Here is a 19,364-nt window from a genome sequence, read left to right on the forward strand (position 1 = left end):
AGATTATATTTTCGTCCCTTATGAGTTGCACAAAAAATACCGTAGATAGTTTCTGTCACTTCGGTTCAAATATAATATTATATCTTAATAATTATTGTATTAAAAATCAATAGATGAAGAAATAAATGTTTTATTAAAAAATGTACTTAATTCGATATTATTCGTTAATTTATTTTAAAAATATCGTATGTAATAAAATCCTAAATGCTTTCACTTATATAAGCCTTTGTTACGTAAGGCAATAGCACCCTTATATAATGACTAATGTAATTTAGGTATTTAGTCAAAAATGAATTTATTTATATTTATTCCAAAAATAAAAAGTCTAGCAACGGAATTGGTTCCGTTACAGAAGTTTTCTCTTCAATCTTAACTTTTGGAATTTGGTTTTCTCTGCAATGCTTCTCCGTCAAAGAACAGAATTACGAATTCGGAAGTCCGAATTTGAATAGTTCAATATTTTTCTAACAATAATGAAAATTTATGGGTTTTACTCTTCAAATTCATTAGTATGAACAACAATTTGAGTATTTTTTTTTTTAGAAAATGAGTTACTGATAATAATTTTGTATTAAAATCATTAATGTTAGAAAACTAATTAAAAGTTCATTACCCATCTTTTAATTAGATATACTTTATGTTAATATTGATGGATGTTTATAATATAGTTTTCAGATTTATTTTATTTCATGTTTCCCCGCTAAAGGGTTTGTTAAGCTTTGAAGTTTTTTTCAGTGGTTTATTTTTTTCACACCTACCTTGCAAATCATAGCTATTATCTTTTCATGTCTATACTATAAAGTTTAATTTAATAGTTTTTCAACTTACGGAATAATATTTAACTGTGTTACAGTTTATTTTAGTTTTGGATTGTTAAAGTTTACATATGGAGGTTTCAGGTTTTAGTACAATGTTTGTTTGAGTTTCAGCAATTGTTTATCGGTTAAAACTCATCAAAAGATATTGGTTTCTTTAAATAGGAATTCATATAAACAAAAAAAAAATATTTTTCGTATTTTATTCATGAATTTAATTTTATTAAATATAAGTAACTAGATCTGCTTTTATATATTTCATGTTTGTCTGATTTGATTTTTGGGGGGGATTTTGTTCTTTTTTACCTATTATTAGAAAAATTCCAGGCTAAAGTAGAATTAGTTCATTCATATTTAACCATAATTAAAACGCATTTTATGAAAAATTGAATTTGTGATTTTATTGATTCATGACTTTAATAAATTTACTTGATCATGAAGATTTCATTTTTATTATTATTTTCCAATGTTCTCTTTTTTGTTTTATCTGTAAAAACGCTTATTTTTATTTAAAGTTATGTTATAATATTCATGTTTAGGATCAATAATGTTCAGTTTCCCACTGATTCTGATTTCTAATGTAAATGCATTATAAAATATATACTATAGATAGTAGTTTTTATAATACAATGCTGATGAATCGTTATTATCTTAGTGTATTAATTCAGTTTCATGTGAATGATTATTACACAATTTTTATATAAATATTTATAGCATTTTTAATGCAGGTTTGAATCACAAGACGCATGAAGCGTTGTGATGGTTTGGTAGTAAGACTCCGGTTTGGGAATGGAGGGTTCGAGATTCAAAACCGATTCCATTGAAGAACCGCTGTATAAACGGGTCTGGCGCACGCCACATCCGTCAGGGCCAAATGTCCCCTCGCTAATTCGGCGCGTATCTTTAGCGAGAGGATGTGTCGACTCAGGGGCCGTCTTCGTTGTTCAAATAGGCTTGAAAATTGCGAGATCCGTTCCAAAATATCCCAGTTGGTGCTTTTAATCAAGACGGTAATATAATCAAACCAAAAACCGAGAAGAATTAAGCATATACAAAGAGATAAGCATTGTGATCCCTATGCTTCAAAGGCTATACTACTGAATGTTCCAAATCGTTCATCATTCGGTGGAATTTTTATTGAAATTATGCTCTTTGGAGATGTCTCGTCTATAAGAGTTTTGATTGGAGTAGTCAAATCATGATATCTATCATCCAAAATTCTTTAAGTTCTTTTTTTAAACTTCCTATTAGGCTACAGCGATTTCTCGGGTATATTTTATTTTCGTCTTTGAATTGAGTTCTTGATATTTTACTCGCCCTTTTAGATATTTTTATTGATATTTAAGAAGAGGAGATTTATCAAGTTTCTGCGGTAATTGCACCTAAGCAAACACCAGAATAGTGAATTGTTATCTGACAGAAAACCAAGCCTGAAGCCGTATTTTTTATTTTATTAATTCTGTAATTTACTAACAAATCGCATATTGCTGTAATTGTTTAATTCAAAATGGATTTGACTTGAAAGAGTTAAAACTGATTCGACTCTACGGTGCAGGTTTAAAGTTGCAGCCTCTGAAGAAGACTTGTTTTAGATCTGATGACAATATTTACTAATTGTTCTGCCTAAGACTGAACTTGTTTGGTTTTCAAACTAGGTTTATATAACAAAGTAAGATCATAGATGATTTCAAAGGGGGGAAAAGCAATCTTTGCCAACTTTTATGTACTTCTGATCACCTCCAAAATAAATAGCTAGATTGTATTTACTAGTAATAAAAACATTATAAGATATAGAACAAATTTTCAGACTTAACTTCACCAATAGACTCCTTCTTTGAGAGCAGAAGACCAATAATCAGTTTACCATGATGGATGGCTCACCATTTTCCATCATATCGAAATTGAACACATAATAAATAATAGTCTGGAATTGAACGTTCCTTTTGTTCAACGTACTCTCACGAAAAGTGAGTCAGCTCAGCAATAGCTCCAAGAAAAGAATATGGGAGAAATTTACATGTTTTATCTATAGTGCTTATTTATGCCTAGAATAAAAATAAAATAAGTGTAAAACCTTTGCCAAAATGCTATTATTTCAAAAAATGAGGAGTTGAGTAGGAATTTCGATATTTTTTCAAGTCTCCTGTTTTTATTTTTAAAGTTAGATATTTATGCATAAGTTTATTTTTATGCCAAAGTCAGCTCTAATTTGCAAGATCCTTATATGTAAATTTACTAACATTTTAATTCAAGTTGCTTCAGTTTCCTTATTTTAGACTTATTTATCCATCTTTTTTCTGTAAAGTAGTAGTAATATGAATAATATACTCGAAAATAAACACATTTTAGTTATCTAATAATGAAAATTAAGTTTAAGCCCTTATAATTAAAGGAATGAGCCTGCGATCTTAGAAATCGCTTCGCCAAATAAGGCGCATAAATGAACCGCTTCCAATGGAGGGTTAATTAGTGAGCATTTTCGCTAGATAAAACTTCTTAAACTGATCATTTTTAGAATGTCTTGAATGAAATTTTCTCAGAAAGAACCAAAGATATAAATTTATTTTAATCATTTTTTAAAAGGAAATGGTCAATATTAGAAGATGGGAAAACTTTGTTTTGTACAATTTTTTTTTCAAATATTACTTCCACCTCATTTAAGTTTCATAATTTTAAAATTCAAAATTTTCTATAGTGACTAATCTAATCTCACTTGTAGCATTATTCAAGAATCTTATTAATTAATAAAATTGATTAAATGGGAAGTTTCTTCCAATTTTGTTAATTTTTTTCCAGTTCTATAATTCATTTTTCTTGTTAGACAAATTTGTGAGAAAAATCTTCTACAGTTTTTTAATGAGATTATAAAATACATTTTCTGACAAGTTTTAAAAATAAATCTTCTGATAAGAAATAATATCTTTTCATCTTTCTGGGCTACGCAAAAATTTCTTTTGTTTGATGACACAGATAAAATCTTAATTTTTAGGGTTTCAGTGTCCTTCTAATTTATTTCTCAATATCTAGTTAACAATTCACCTTTTCAATTTGCTACATTTTTCTTACGTAAGTAGCACTTTTCGCTTATCACGAAGAAAATTAAATAAGATTTTATAATAAACCTAATTTGCAAGCGTTGCGTCACTTAAATCTAATCAGTGCATTTCAATTACTCAGCGGATTGGGATGATAAGGTTCTAGAGCTGGAGGCGTGGTTTACTGTCAGTGGGAAATTAATCAATATTTCTTTTAATATCGCATTAACGACTCATTTCAGTGATTCTGAATTGAATTAATGAATTCTGAAAATTTGATACAAGCGAATCCTCAGAAAATCTCATTTACTTGATATTCAGGCGCAAATACTCATTTTCAGAAGAAAATACATGTAGAATGTTCTAGTATTAAAGTAAGTAAAAATAAGAAACTAATTTTATTTATGTAACATCATCATGTATCGCTTTTTTTTTTCAATTATCAGTTCATTCGACTATCATTAAAAGAAGAAATCTATTAAAGAACGTAAACATCTTTTTTTTTCTGTCTTTTCCATTAGCGCCTACTTTAATCAGAATCACAATTATTTCCGTTCTAATAAGAATCCCTGTAACGGTGACATTTGATCAATATAATTGTTTCCACTCTAATAATAATCTGTGGAACAATGACATTAGATCAATATTATTGTACTTTTTTTCCAATATTATTGTATTATTTGAGTTGAAAAAATGTTATTAAATGACAATATCCGATTTGAGTGAGAAATAAAAGACAACGTGTCCCACAAATGAAGTTAAACGTCTAAAACAGCTGTCATGGACAGTGAAATTTTTTTTCTCTTTTAGACATTTGAAGTTGATAAACTATTTGTGTCGCTTCAATTGGATAAAAGATTTTGTTCAAAAATACATCCACGATTTTTTTAGAGCGCAAACGATAACTTCGCGGCTTTGAATGAAAATTTTTTTGTGGGTTTATTGTTTTTAGACTTCATGCATTTCGTTATTTAACGATTTTAGAATTTTATATTGGAAATAAAGTAATACATTAAAGATAAATGCTATGAAAATATCTTTAGCTAGCATTACCTAGTAACCTAAAGCGCTTGTTCAAATGGTGGTATTAAATGTCGAAGAATCGCATATTTTAGCCCTATTATGATTTGAAATGTGTTACATTATAGATTTGAATATATTTTTGAATTTTTATTGAAATAAAAACTCATCAAGAATAATTAGTAAACTACTTTCTTTCAAATTAACATATCACTTTGATTTCCGTTGCAATTTATTTTAACTGAAAGTTCTGTTTTGACTCATCATATACTTCTGAATATTTATAAAAACAACATAAATCTATGAATATGTAAAGGTGAGCGCAAGCTACTCATGTTAAATTTTTAGTTAACTGAGCACTTAATTAAGAGTTGAATAAACACAGAATTGTGAATTATGCAGATAGGGCTACAATTATTTCTATCAAGAACAAAGTATTGCAAATTATCAAAAATGCATATCTCTCTAGTGAATAATACAAAAAGTGCAGAAGTATTTCATTTTAGGAAATATAGGATATCTTTTATAGATTTTCGAAAATTCATTTCCAGGTTACGAATAATAGAAGGAAATATATTCAATTCTTATTTTAGGAAACTAAATATTGTTTGTATTAAATTATTGTGAATTGAAATTTTTTTTATAAAGTTAGAGAAATTCATAGAAGTTGTAGAAGTATGTTAATTTCAGTTGGAAAGAAAATTATTCAGAAAATAAAAAAATGAACAAAATTAATAATATAATAATTACAAATAAAAACTTGGTAAAATTTTTTCTACAATTTGTATAAACTCAATAAAAATGTATAAATTCGATAAAAATTTATATGACCAAATTAAAATTCCTGAAGATTTACTTATACATGGTTTATAAAATCCTAAATGAATGCTTAAGTGTGTTTAAGATATTTTATTAGTTAGTAGCATATTATAAACAATAAATTAATACAAGTGCTGTTAACGAATTGCAAAAAATGATGCAAATATATTTCACTTTATAAAATTATTTCAGTGTTATCCAACGTAAACGAATGAAATCTGCTTTTATTGTTAAATTATTCAAAGACGAATACAAAATTGAATTTTAGGATCCAATTGTAAAGGCAATTTATAAAAAAAAATCACGTCAACAACGTATAAAATAATCGTTGTTTTGTCTAGACATAGTTATTGAATAAAAATTAGGTTTCATTTTCAATATGCATTAATATCGCAGTTATAGAGACAGTCTCATCTTGCAGAATCTTTCAAGAATTTTTTTTAAAGAAATAGCCTTTAATAATATTAAATTTGGCACAAAATCCATACATCATCTCTCATTACCCCCCCCCCTCCCCAATCTTGATTTTTTGTGGGATCTATAAACTTATATTAAAGTTTGATCAATATTTATATCAATTTCTCCATCGCTTCCTTTATTCATTTTGACAAAATAGTTTATAAAAATATATGTTGCACTCAAAAGATGGATTTAAAATGGCTTGAAGCAAAATGTTTTTTTTATTTATTCTATACAAAAATAGCAAAAACTATTTTAAGGATTTTGAAATATGAGAAAATCTATATCTTTTCCTGTGAAATATTTGCCTTTATTTTTTCAAATGGGAATAAATATCAAATAATCCTCGCAGTCTAGAGCGATCATCTAAAAATTATGGAAATGGATTCATAGATCCGGATCTTATGACAAAGAGTATTAAGGCATAAAAAATGTTTTTTGTCTTCTATTTTGTCTATTTTGTTTTTATTTCGAAGATACTTCCATTCAGAAAAATAGTTTTTTAAAGTTTAATTTTAAACACTTAGTTTCTTTCTTGTTAAGATAATCTGTTAAATTTTTATTTGAGAATTTTATTATTTCTCTAGTGCTTATAAGATATTAAAAAATGCTCTCTTCAATGGACGCGCATGCTTTATGGTTAATGCTTATAAAGATTAAAGGAAACGTTTAATGAATAATTTACCATAATTAAGTTCACGAATGGTCAAATCTGCTAAACCGATGATTAAATTTTTATACAGTTATTAATCCGGAAGCATAGCTGTTTCCTATTTTAATAAGGGAAATAAATGCAATCCATTTTTTAATAAGGGAAATAAAAACAATCCAACCTTTTTAAGACTTTTTATTCGCAATTTTTTTAATAATACATAATGTATTATTAAAAACTTTGCATGTTCCATCTTTTTAGCTAAAGTTATTAATATTGCTGTATTATTAGTATTTCTATAGATCAATAAAATTATAATTTAGAACAAAATAAGATAAATGATTACAACGCATCATATATTTGGGACGCTATTGCGTGGCCTACTGCATAAAAATTAATAAACATAATCACAATACGAAACAACTGATGAAAAAAATAATCCAATAACAATACAAGAAATTGAAGTTTTTTCGTGTACAGACTTCTAAATTACCTCAAAAATATAATTTTAGTAGTTTCTTCAAGTAATTGACTTTTATTCGATAGGCTTAAAAAGCTTACATTATAATCGATTCCAGTAAATGACACTTCTGAAAATAGTAAACATAAAATAGTCAATTTCACACTTTGGCAGCGATCCATTTTCAGCCAACCTATTTCAATTTTGGCTCTTCGCCATATGATTTTGTACTTATAAAATGACAGTTTACATCTGCAGAAATTAATCTTCATCTACGAATCTATCTTACAAAATTCGCAACTGAAAATTTAACACCAAATGAATGTTGATTATTTATGCATTTAACGCTGTTATGCCATATCCTATGAAAAGATCTCTTCGCTGTATCAGGGTATGTCCAGTCGTTAGCAACACCAATAACTTAGCCTATTTTATTGTTTCACTAGTTGGTATGCAATAGAATAACTGAACATCTTATCCTCTCATGCTCGTACTCGAATTTTTAACCCTTCGGTGAATGCTATTTCACATATCATATTGACTTTCCTAAGAGCATCATATCAAATATAAATACTTCATATTGAGATATATCATAGCACAGCACGATTGTGACTCAAAGAATAAAAAGAAATAACTATAAAAATAACTAAAATAACCATATGGTATTTTATTTAAGCATATGATACCTGTTATAACAGTGGAGTTAACTTTTTATAAAAGAAAACTAAAGATGTGCATATAAACGTGAAAAGTATCAGTAAACTAAATAAGTTTTATACACATTAGTCATTTATTTGTGAATAAGTGTTCATAAAAACCGATTTCACATAAATCAAGTGGGATTCCCAGTACTATTGTGCATTTATCACCAAAAAAATAATATAAGAAAAGAAAAGAGAGCATTTTTGTTTGAAACGGAAATAAAGTCGTTGATGGAAGGGAATCTGAATGGAAGCGATTCAAAATTTATTGCGAAATTCAGAAAAGATTCAAGCCTAGGAAAAACCAGTTTTTTTCCTGAATGAAAATACAAGTTAATCTTGTATAATGAATTTTTTAAAACCGTTTATTTCTATCATTATAATTTTCACCATACTTATGTTCTAAATTAGCATATTGAAAATATTCTATTGGTTGCAAAATGTTTCTATCACATTTGATGAAGTTGATATTCGTAACGTCACAAACGCATGAAAAATATGTCATGCCGTCTAATATCAGACGTCATGTTGTAATGTCACATGTCTTCATAATTCAGGATGACTTCCTTTAACTAGTATAAGAAGTATTGATTTTATTCCAAGAAAGATATAACATGGTATAGTCATCAACTCAATGGATTTAGCAATAAAATTAATGCCATATTATTCCTTTTTTATCTTATCAAAATGTTGTATAGTTTTGTCCTATAGATATTTCAATGAAATCCAATCACTTCATAATGATATTAAAAACATTTCTTTAAAAAATCTTAAAAATATTTAGAAAAACAGAAACATTCTATTACGATGTTAAACTGTTTGTTATTACCAAATATGACAGAAAATAAACCATATATGAATAAAATCGATTCAGTGACTGATAGTAACAGTAATGAATGACTTTAAAACTCATTATATTTTATTATCATATGAAGTAAGGAGATTACACTATTATTAATTCCCTCTTTATCTTAGCAAGATTTTATTTAGTATAGGACTTCAGTTCTTTCATTAAGCGTTAATCACTGCATCAGGGCATTCATAATTGTCTTTAAAAATCTTTAAAAAAGTTAACAAAAATAAGAAACATTTTTCTGGGCTGTTGAATTTTTAATGAAACAACCAGAAATTAAAGAAAGTAGAAGTCCGTGTCTCAGCTGAAGAACAATTTTGTATCTCTGAAGTGATTCTCCCTGCTTTGACTGCCCTTATATTGCATCCAGTGGCCTGGAATGCTACCAGCTACGTGCTGATAATAAATGATTTCAGAATGAATGTCGGTTTATTATCATTGATAGCTAGCATTAAATCTGATATATATTGGTTATCTGTTAGGTGTTTTTAAATGTTTACTGTTAGGAACAGAAATGAAATCGGATTGTATATATAAAGTAAGAAGAATGAAGAAAATTAGTTGCCTTTCGAACTGGCATCAAAAAATAAAAATAGAAGAGAAAGACGAAATGTGAGAATAAGATGAATTAAGCAAAATTTATTCTTTCGTGCAGAATTGAAATGGGTTGATAACTGAACATGTAAGAAGAATGAATGAAGAAATTAAAAAAAGATTGAAGGAGGCAATATGTGAGAGTAAAATAAATTAAATGGAATTTATTGCTTGGTGCAGATATGTGGTCGAACAATGTTGGCCATATAACAAGAAAGAATGAATTAAATTAGTTTCATTTTGAATGAATATTAGAAAAATAAAAATAAAAGAAAGACAACATGGAAAAATAAAATAGAATAAATAGAATTTTTACTATGTCAAAGATTCTTTAAAGCACATTGGGAATAACTACTATACAAAATGCCAATCCAATTTGATTTAATCTAGTTTAGTTAGATAAATAGTTTATTTCGAAGCTACATTTGTCCTTTGAGATAGATCTCATAATTTTGCATCGTGATCATATAAAAATAGCACTCAAGCCGGTAGTCCTTTCTCTAAATTTTCATACCACTCAGATGAGAAGGTATATTACAATTTGGGAATATAGAAGATTCTTCAAGAGTTTTTTTGCCATTTTTATGTATTTTATACCATTTAAAAGTAAATTCGATTAAAAATAAAATAGTAAACTTAATGACTATAAAAAGATAGACAATTAAATATGCAATATACATTTTTAATAAAATTAATTGATATCATTCAAATCAATATGTTCGTGTTTATCTTTTTCATAAAATGATAATAATACTCATATAAATTGCATTTGCTTTACAAACTGCATTCTGCCAGAACTATTCGGTAAATATACTTAACAGGTTAGCTAAATCCGTAGTTATTATTTCAGATTAATTTTTTCTCTGCACGCAATTCGATATTGGCATATTCAAAATACATCTTAAGTTTGCAATATGAATATGCAATCTATACTTTACTGTAAATAATATCAGTTATTTTGAAAACCTCTTAATAATATTTTATTCAAATTTGTAATATGTCATTCAAATTTCTGGTTTCTGAAAATTATTTCCTGTATTATTACAGATCAGAAATCAAATAAAAAATGCCTCAAGCTATGGATCAAATAAGACATACAAAAATGTCAAAAAAAATTATTTAAATTTTGGAACAAAATTCGATTTTTAAAATTTTGCGTAAAAAACATTTTGAAATGTCGTTCAGAATTTGAGTTCACAATAAAAAAAAATTAATACAAATAGTTTGTTAAAACACATTTTTATGTGATATTTTCTGCTTTTTATACTTTTATTTATTATTATTTAGTATTTATTATTAAGAATAGTAAAAAAATTATGAAATAATTTTTTCTCAAATTCAGTACCAAGTGGCCTCAGTCGTTTGGAATGAATATTTGATCAAATTAGTTACCTGATAATGTTCTAAAAAAGTTAAAATATTGAATTGACATCGATATCACACAAGTATGTAAATTTTTATATAATCAGAAGATGTGTAAAGAATTCCGCACAAAATTTCATCTTTGCATTCGTTTTAATTTCATCTTACAAACATGAGTTAAGTGAAGCTAAAGAAATGTGTGTAAAATATCAATGGCACAATCAATTGTTTAAAATAACACTTCATTAGGTAAATAACTCTTAAATAATGATGTTTAAGAAATTTTAAATTCAAAGTCAATGATAAAAAGGAAATTTCAATATCAAAATAACTTTTCCTGGAAAAACTCTTAATTGTTCTTAATTTATGAAATGGTGTGTATTTTTGCTGTCAAACTACTGTTTCGTTATTTCTCCTTTATAATTATAATCGCTCTATTCAGTTAGTTTCAATTTATATGATAATTATACGATTCCTAAAATTTCGTTAAGAATTTCGTTATGAATGCCACGCTGTATTTAATTATTATTCGTCCCGTTCTCTTCAATTGAAAGAATAAAAATTATTACTGATTCAAAAATTATTTTAATTGAATCGAATAGTTTCAAGTAGTTATTTTGGCTGACTCCGATCGCTTTCTGAAGATATCCTATTTCTTCCATTTTCCTTTTTTCTAACATTTGCAATTTAATTGAAAATATGTCGTAAACAATCTTCGAGAGTGATTGAATTTATTTGTAAAGTGAATTGAGGTCTAGACTAATTTAGCAGTTCAACAATAGTGTTTACTTTCTTCCTTTACTTAAGCCACTTTAGAAGTATTGGGGTAAAATTTCTGCATTAATTTCCATAAATGTTTCTTTTTTACATTTTCAATTCTTAAAAACAATTTGTATTTTCCATTATAACTTGATATAATGTCTAAAACATCGATTGTTTTTGCCATTGTACTACTTTATTATTTCACATATGTAAATTAAATTTTATTTAAAGGTGGATTACTTTAAAGTTTTATATAAAAGTATCTTCTCTCCCCAATTATCCATCTACTTTTTTATCAAAATATATTCATTTTTTAGGGGACATTCCATTACATCCGGAATATGAGAAATTGATATTGAATTACATTATTTTGGTAGAAAGCACAAATTGTGTTTTTCTTCCTGAATACATGTTTATTAATATTGTAAATCCAATACTGGTTAAAATTTGTTTCTTGCATATAAAGAAGAGTATTTGCATTGAAAGAAATTCCATATCCATAATATGAAACATAATCAAGTTAAAAGAATTTATTACACAATATTTAAACTATACTTCTACTAGACAGTGGATAAATAGATTAATAAACGGAAGGTAACATCAATAAATAATCTCATTTATTTTATACGATATTTATTCATTGAATAAATATTACATTGGAAAATTGAATTGTATAAATTTGTTTATCGACTGTCTAGGAAAAGGGTAGTTAAAATATTGTGTAATTGTATTTTATGTTTCATAGTACGGGTACGGAATGACCTAAGGTGTAATAAATCTCCTTTATATGCACAAAATAGCTAAATTTTAAAAGCTGATATTTGAAAAGAATACGAAGATTTAGAAAATTCTGTAAAACAATAATGAGGAAAATGCTTTTGTGGAAATTTACTTCCTTTTCACTTTGTGCATACAAAATAAACAAACAAAAAAAAAAGTTGCAAACTTCAAAAACATTGAACTTGGGGTTGTAATGGATTTTCACATTTCAGACCTCCTTCAATCCGAAAAACACTTTTTCGGAATTGGGACTCAAAAACGCTTTGAACTAGACGGCTGAAAATCAGTATTCAGTCTTTACTTAAATTTGTCGATCGCTACTAAATTTTGAAAGAATTCCATTTAGATAAAGTCTGACTGGCTGACTGACCGAATATAAGTTAACATGATAGCAACAAAACGAAGATAGTTAGAGGGATAAAATTTGATACACATATTTAACATCTAAGGTGTAAACATGTTTCGGATTTAGAACAAAATCCATTGTTTGTAGATCTGTATTTTCACATGCATGTAAAAGCGATTATTCAAAAATGCAAAGATTTAAATATGTGGAATTTGGTATGTGATTTTGTGACTAAAATTGTTGTTCTGTCTCAAATTTTGGTACCAATTGATTGGTATGTGATTTTGTGACTACAATTGTTGTTCTGTCTCAAATTTTGGTACCAATTGATTAGTATGTGATTTTGTGACTACAATTATTTTTCTGTCTCAAATTTTGGTACCAATTGATTGGTATATGATTTTGTGTCTACAGTTGTTGTTCTGTCTCAAGTTTTGGTACCAATTGATTATGAAAAGGTTGGCCAAAATGCACATTCTGTGTTCTGCCTCTTGTGTATTAACTGAATTTCAGCTATTAACTGCAGAAGATTGTGCGCTAATTTTCTCTTTCGTAACTATCGTTCGCCGTTGAAGTGCAGTTAATAATACACAAGTTCATTTATTAGAGAGTATACGAGGAAGTTTAGGAGAGACCACTTCTCTGTTCCAGAGCATTTTTACCTATATTAGTGGTTTCATGCTTTTTCCACTTCCCATCGTTTACACCTCTGGTCCATTGAAAATTGTATAAGAGGAGAAAGAGTGTATTTAAATTATTTAACAATTCATTTATCAGGTTTAAGTCGATAGGAATTTCCGAAATCATTTTTACAAATGTTTTCTTTGGGAGCTTTATAGTCAACAAAAGTTATTTACTTTTCGACAAACTTAAGCAAAACTTCTTGAAGATCCCATTTCCATTGTAATGCTTTTAGTAGTTGCAATATATATAACTTTTCTACGATTACTTCACTGGCTAATTCTTTATTTTTCATATCTCTTCAAAAGATAAGTAATTTATTAATTCAATTATTTCTTTGATAATATATCATTTAATCTATTTCGAAGCTCATTTTAATCAAAAAATTTTCTGTTTAAATTATATTACATTGTAAGCCATGTTAAAGCACGTTTTAATTTATTGTCGAATTGAAATTAATCCAGACTCAAAAGAAAAAAAACCTTTGTCAGGTAAATTTAATAAATCAACTACATTTCCTTAATTTAAGGCCAAACGGAATTCCTCTTCACACAATACCTTCATTAAATACATTTTCTGTGGAATTCCTCTTCGCACAATACCTTCATTAAATACATCTTCTGTGGAATTCCTATTAGTGTAAAACACACACACACACTTAAATTAAGTTTTCTAAAATGTTTGAAACATAGAGCTTTTTTGTAGCATTACTTAAATGTTTCTTCTATATACATGCTATTTTATTCTGCTGCCTATGGTAGTTTATATTTTGCATTAAAGAATTTGTTGTTTGGTGATTTCTCTAGGTTTATGATTATATAATATTTTGAATATCTTTTTTTTTTCTGAATATACGGCTTTGTAAACCGAATTAAAAAATATTTTTTCATGCAAGTTTTTCTTAATGATTTAATAAATCAAAAACTCGCTTTTATAAAGAGCAGTTTCTTCAACCATGCCGTGACTCTCTCGCATATATTTTTACTTCAAATAGTGTAATGAAATAAAATGCATTAATTCCCAATTTTTTAGTAATTTGTTGACTAATTATAATGCATTAACGCTATAATTTTTCACTGATTACTAACTCAATTCATTTATCAGTGAAAAAAAAACGTACCAGTTCAAATCAACAACCCTTTGAATATATTGTGTTTTATGTAATTCCCAGGTTTTTCTTTTAGTTGGATAATTCTTTGGAAACATGTTTATTTAATGTTCGCAGGCTTTTTGATTAAATTATATAAACGAATGAAAAATAGAATATTAAAATACGCGGTTTGAACGAAAAAGTACCAAAGGCAATCTTCAAGTAAGTTTTAATTTATTTCATAAGGGAATTGTCTGCTGTCTGGAATAATTTAATAATTCAACACTCACTTTTTACGGTCAGGTCGAGAGGAATTTCCGAGACGATTTCTGTAAATGTCTCTTCTGTGCACTTTCAGTTCACAGACGGGGAAAGCAAATAACAGTTGTTTGTGAGTTAAGGCCGCTTAAATTTCCCTCGATTGCTCTTTGGGGAACTATAATTTTCGTTATGTTGCTTCCGAAATTGAGTGCTTTTTTTGTATTCCTCTTTATCATAAGTGGATTATTTTAGTCAGCTCTCCAAATATACATTTTTATCGGTTGGAAAGAAACTGAAACAAACTTATTTCCTTTCTCTTTTAGTTAAGTTTATAAAGACGAAGGAATAAGATTTCAGTATACCCGTTTCAGGTAATATATCAGTGATTAAAAGAAGTAATTAATACCGGAATATAATTAGTATATTTTTCCATATGTGAGGTTTCTAGATTCTAGGAAGTTAAAATCAATTGTCGTTGTTTTTTCTCGAGTTCAGTGATAGTGATGCCCCGGTTTGCAGTAACACGGGGCAATTTTGGGACGAATATCATAGATTTGATTCGCAATCAGATGACGAGGTTAACTTCTGAGCTAGCATTCCCCGTTTCAAATTTCTATACAATTTAATAGGAAGGAAGTTGGATCTAAAATAGAACCCACTGATTACTCAAGCGAGGCCTGACTACTAGATTGCTCATTACTTTACATTAGGGCATCGTTGATTTAAAAGAAATTCTTTTAATCCCTTTCTGGGAGATTTTAACTGTCAGTTAAAAGAATGGAACTATGTCTTGACATACACAGAAGTAGAGTTCCGTTTGATTGCGTAAAACTAAAAATAATTTATCTATCTTTAATATAAATGCACTTGGTTCAATTTTTAGTTTTTCCAAGTAAGTGGTTTAAAATTTAACATGAAATCTGAATTTACTTCTTTAGAGTACATGCTTTCTTCTCATGTATTTCCATTCATCTATTAAACATTCTAATGCATTCACATATTATCTAACATATCATCTATTAAGCTCACCAAATTGCATCTGCGGATTTAGGGGTGGTGCAGATCATTATATCTTTGACTGCTTGTTCACAAAAGAGTAACACTCTAAAAAAACCCTGCAGATACACTTAAAAAGTCTTGGTTTCTGGATGGACGAAGCTTTTAATATTAGAAACAATATATGAGACAGATTGAAAAGCAACTTTTAATCAGTTGGTTTGCCTTTATATTTTTACTTTTTACAGTTAAAATATTAAAATTTTTATCTTATTTTTATTTTATGTTTATTATTGATTTTATCTACTTCGGATTGATTTCTGGGCGCAATTTTTTAACATCCTTTTATTTTATTTTTATTCGTATTGATCGTAAGTACTGCTTTTAAATCTTCGACTTGCTTTTTCTGGGTATCCATTATTTTATTACTGTTATTTTAAATGACTAAATTTTACGTTTCTTTTTCCATAGATCTGCTGAGCCTGTCATAGTTCTGTTCCTTATCGCATCAGTGCTTTTATTGTCGTTAGACTAAAGAGTGCTCCATGATAATCCCATTTAGTAAGTATCTTACTTTATATCAATTCTGTAAATGCTTCATTAGTGAAATTACTGCGCAAAATAATTTTATCTTTAATAGAGATTTCAAATCCTGTCTTTTTCATTTTGTTTCATTTTCCCAATGTAGTGTTTTCTTCTTTTGTTGTTGTTAATGTGTTTTTTGTTCTTTGGTTTCTTTGAGTTTGTTGTGTGTAATTTGAGTTTAATTGCATGATTGTATTAAAAGTTTTAATAAGCATTCTGTGAAGCTTTTCATGAATAAGTTTTATTTTATGCATTTTAGGGATGTTAATTGTGTTCAGGGTATTCCGGAGATTTGATCTTTTTAACCTCGGTCCCTCTTTAGTCTTACAACCTTTCGGTTGCAGTTGAACAGCGTGGCCACTCGAACTATCTAATTAGGACACTGCTATCCTTGTTTATTTGAGATAATAATCTTAATACTGAAGCAATACTGTTTAAGATTTTGTTTTCTGTTTTAACTCACATGCTTAAAAGCTCTCTGTTCAGGAAGATCAGAATATTCATTTTACTGATCCATATTGATCTTTTTTATTAATTTTAACGAATGAACCTTTGTGGCCAGGTGGGAAAATCTTGATAACGGGTTCGAATTTTCACAGATTCTATACCCGTTCCACAAAAAGTCATATGGGAATGGTGCATGGTAAATCTTAACTTGTGGATCAAACGGCATTTTTACAGACGGGTGCAAATGCTTTGGAAGGGAGATGCCAACTCAAACGTCATTCTCGTCGTCCGATCACAATTCAAAATTACTAAGTCTGTCTCAATATATCCTTCGTGTTCTTTCAAAAGCAAACATCAATTTTAATTAAATCGAATTTAGAGAAGGTTAGAAATGACCATTACTTCTTCATTATTAAAAATACGAACAATCGTCAGTACTTTTTCTTGCATTTGCATATAAGTATTTATTTTGTTTAGTTTGGTTATATTAATGACTCGTTTTGAAGAATCAGGAGTTCTATTTTTGAGGGCCTCATAATTTTGAACAGAGGTTATATGAAAAGATTGCCGCTTGGGTTGCAACCTGTATCTTCAAATTTCTATTCTACTCCAGCAGGAGGTTGTATGACCTTCGACATAAAAGCTAGACTTTAATAGACCCGCATTCACGACGCATCTTCGGCGAAATTAGGTCTTGAACTTGGAATTCTCTCGTCACCAAGTCATTGCTTTATCGTCACGTAACCTCGATCCTTATACGACTTTCACTTTAATGCTCAAACTGGCATTTGGCATGAAAATGTGAAAATGTCGCTCCTTCGTGTAGGAGAAAGTAATAATTTCGAATTCTTCTGGGTAGATATCAGTCTGAAAATAAAAATGATTTTTTTTTTAAATAATACAAAATTGTTAACAGTAGTGTGTGTGTTTTCATAACTTTTCTCATTTAACTCGATGATATTCAGTGGAATGAGATTTATAACCTAGAAATATAAGTTTCCTATGCATTAAAAGACTGATCACAATTAATCAACAATGAGAATTATTAAGGGTAATTGGGAACACTAGCTTGATTCTCAGAAGAAATTCTAAACACGAAATTTTCTTTTTCTTTGTAATTGCTATATCCTACACATTCAAGAAATATATAAATTAACTGTCTTGTATATAACCGGTGTAGAGAATGAAAACTGAAGCTTACGAAAGCTCCGGGTGCACTTTGCACAGTTGCAATCATAACAAACAATAGTTATAAGATAGCAAACACTGCAAAAGATCGGAAACTATTCTTTTTCTTCCCTTAGAGTCTCTTTACTAAAGTATATGTATTTTCAATTGACTAAATTTTCACCAATTACTCCTTATTCTCAAATACTGTAATATATAAATTAATTGTCTCGTATTTAACTGATGTAGAGAATGAACACTGAAGCTTACGAAAGTTCCGGATGAACTTTTTTTAAAACAAAGTTGCAATTATAACAAACAAAAGTTAACACTGTGAAAAGGCCGGAAAATATTCTTTCTTTCTTCCCTTATAGTGTCTTTACCAAAGTACAGGTTTTTTTAAGTTGACTAAAATTTCACCAATTACTCCTTATTTCCAAATACCCCGGCTCTACTTTCGAAATACCAACCACAGTGTTCTTACAAGTATTATTTATCTAAGATTACTTTTTATTATAATGACATTTTAAGAAAGTAGCGACTTTTTATATGCACTATGTTAGATTTAAAACACAGATTTTCATTTCATTTTCAAAGGCGGAATGCTTTCGACATATTGAGATATGTTATCATTAAATAAGAAAGAATCAGAAATGAAATTCCATTGCCCTAGAAGCGAGGATTCCATCTGATGTCCCCTGAGAGATAAGTTCTTAATAATCTATACAATTCCTCTGCAATTCCCCCCCCCATGAATTGGTATTGGCAAGATCCTTCCATTTCTCCTCAGCTTTGTTCCTGCGTTCTTTTATACTTTCTTCTACGTTATATATAAGAAGAACAAAAACAGAAATAGTGACGAAATGTTTCAATAAATGCAAGAAATCTTACTTTTCAGTATTATGAAACGATCAACACTAGTAGAAGGAAAGCTAAATTGAGAAGAGAACGTTGAGAACATCTGTTTTCTTAGAATTCGAAGATGATTTTATCTATAGAAAATCATGCATCACATCTTCTATTTCAGATGTTATTTCTATTCACAGAAAAGTAAATCAAAACTTTGTATTGAACGTGTAATGAGTTTCTTTTGTATAAGTCTTAACATTAAACATTCAAATATCAGAAATTGAAAACGGACTTCCTGCTGATATTGGAGGGAAAATATGTCGGTGATTAAATTTCTATCGTTATAGCAAAAACACTCCGAAGAAAATATGTCGCATCTTTTTTTTAAATATCCTTTCTTCTTAGTTTAATTAAAATCTGGTCTCCGAGAAAATAAATTTGCCCGGAATTTAATTTCAACTTTAATTAATCCTCAGAAGACGGGGAGGGGGGAGCGTAATTAATCAACTGATTGAAAAGAAAAGATATTTATTTCACTTTCTTACTTTGGACTTATAATATTTGTATCGGAATCCAAACGACATTCTTCGTAATTACTTACCAAAGTAATTACATCTTTAATATTTTTTT

General features: G+C 28.3%; 1 protein-coding gene across 1 annotated transcript in view; it reads left to right on the forward strand.

Moving 5' to 3' along the window:
• LOC129958880 (uncharacterized) overlaps positions 1–19,364 on the forward strand; it is a 48,514-nt gene that overhangs the window by 652 nt on the left and 28,498 nt on the right. The window contains exon 2 of the mRNA XM_056071601.1: positions 16,158–16,247. Coding sequence (XP_055927576.1) covers positions 16,232–16,247 — 16 coding nt within the window. The 5' untranslated portion in view covers positions 16,158–16,231. The remainder of the gene's footprint in view (positions 1–16,157; positions 16,248–19,364) is intronic.

The sequence above is a fragment of the Argiope bruennichi genome, chromosome X1, assembly GCF_947563725.1.
Source record: "Argiope bruennichi chromosome X1, qqArgBrue1.1, whole genome shotgun sequence".
Lineage (NCBI taxonomy): Eukaryota > Metazoa > Arthropoda > Arachnida > Araneae > Araneidae > Argiope > Argiope bruennichi.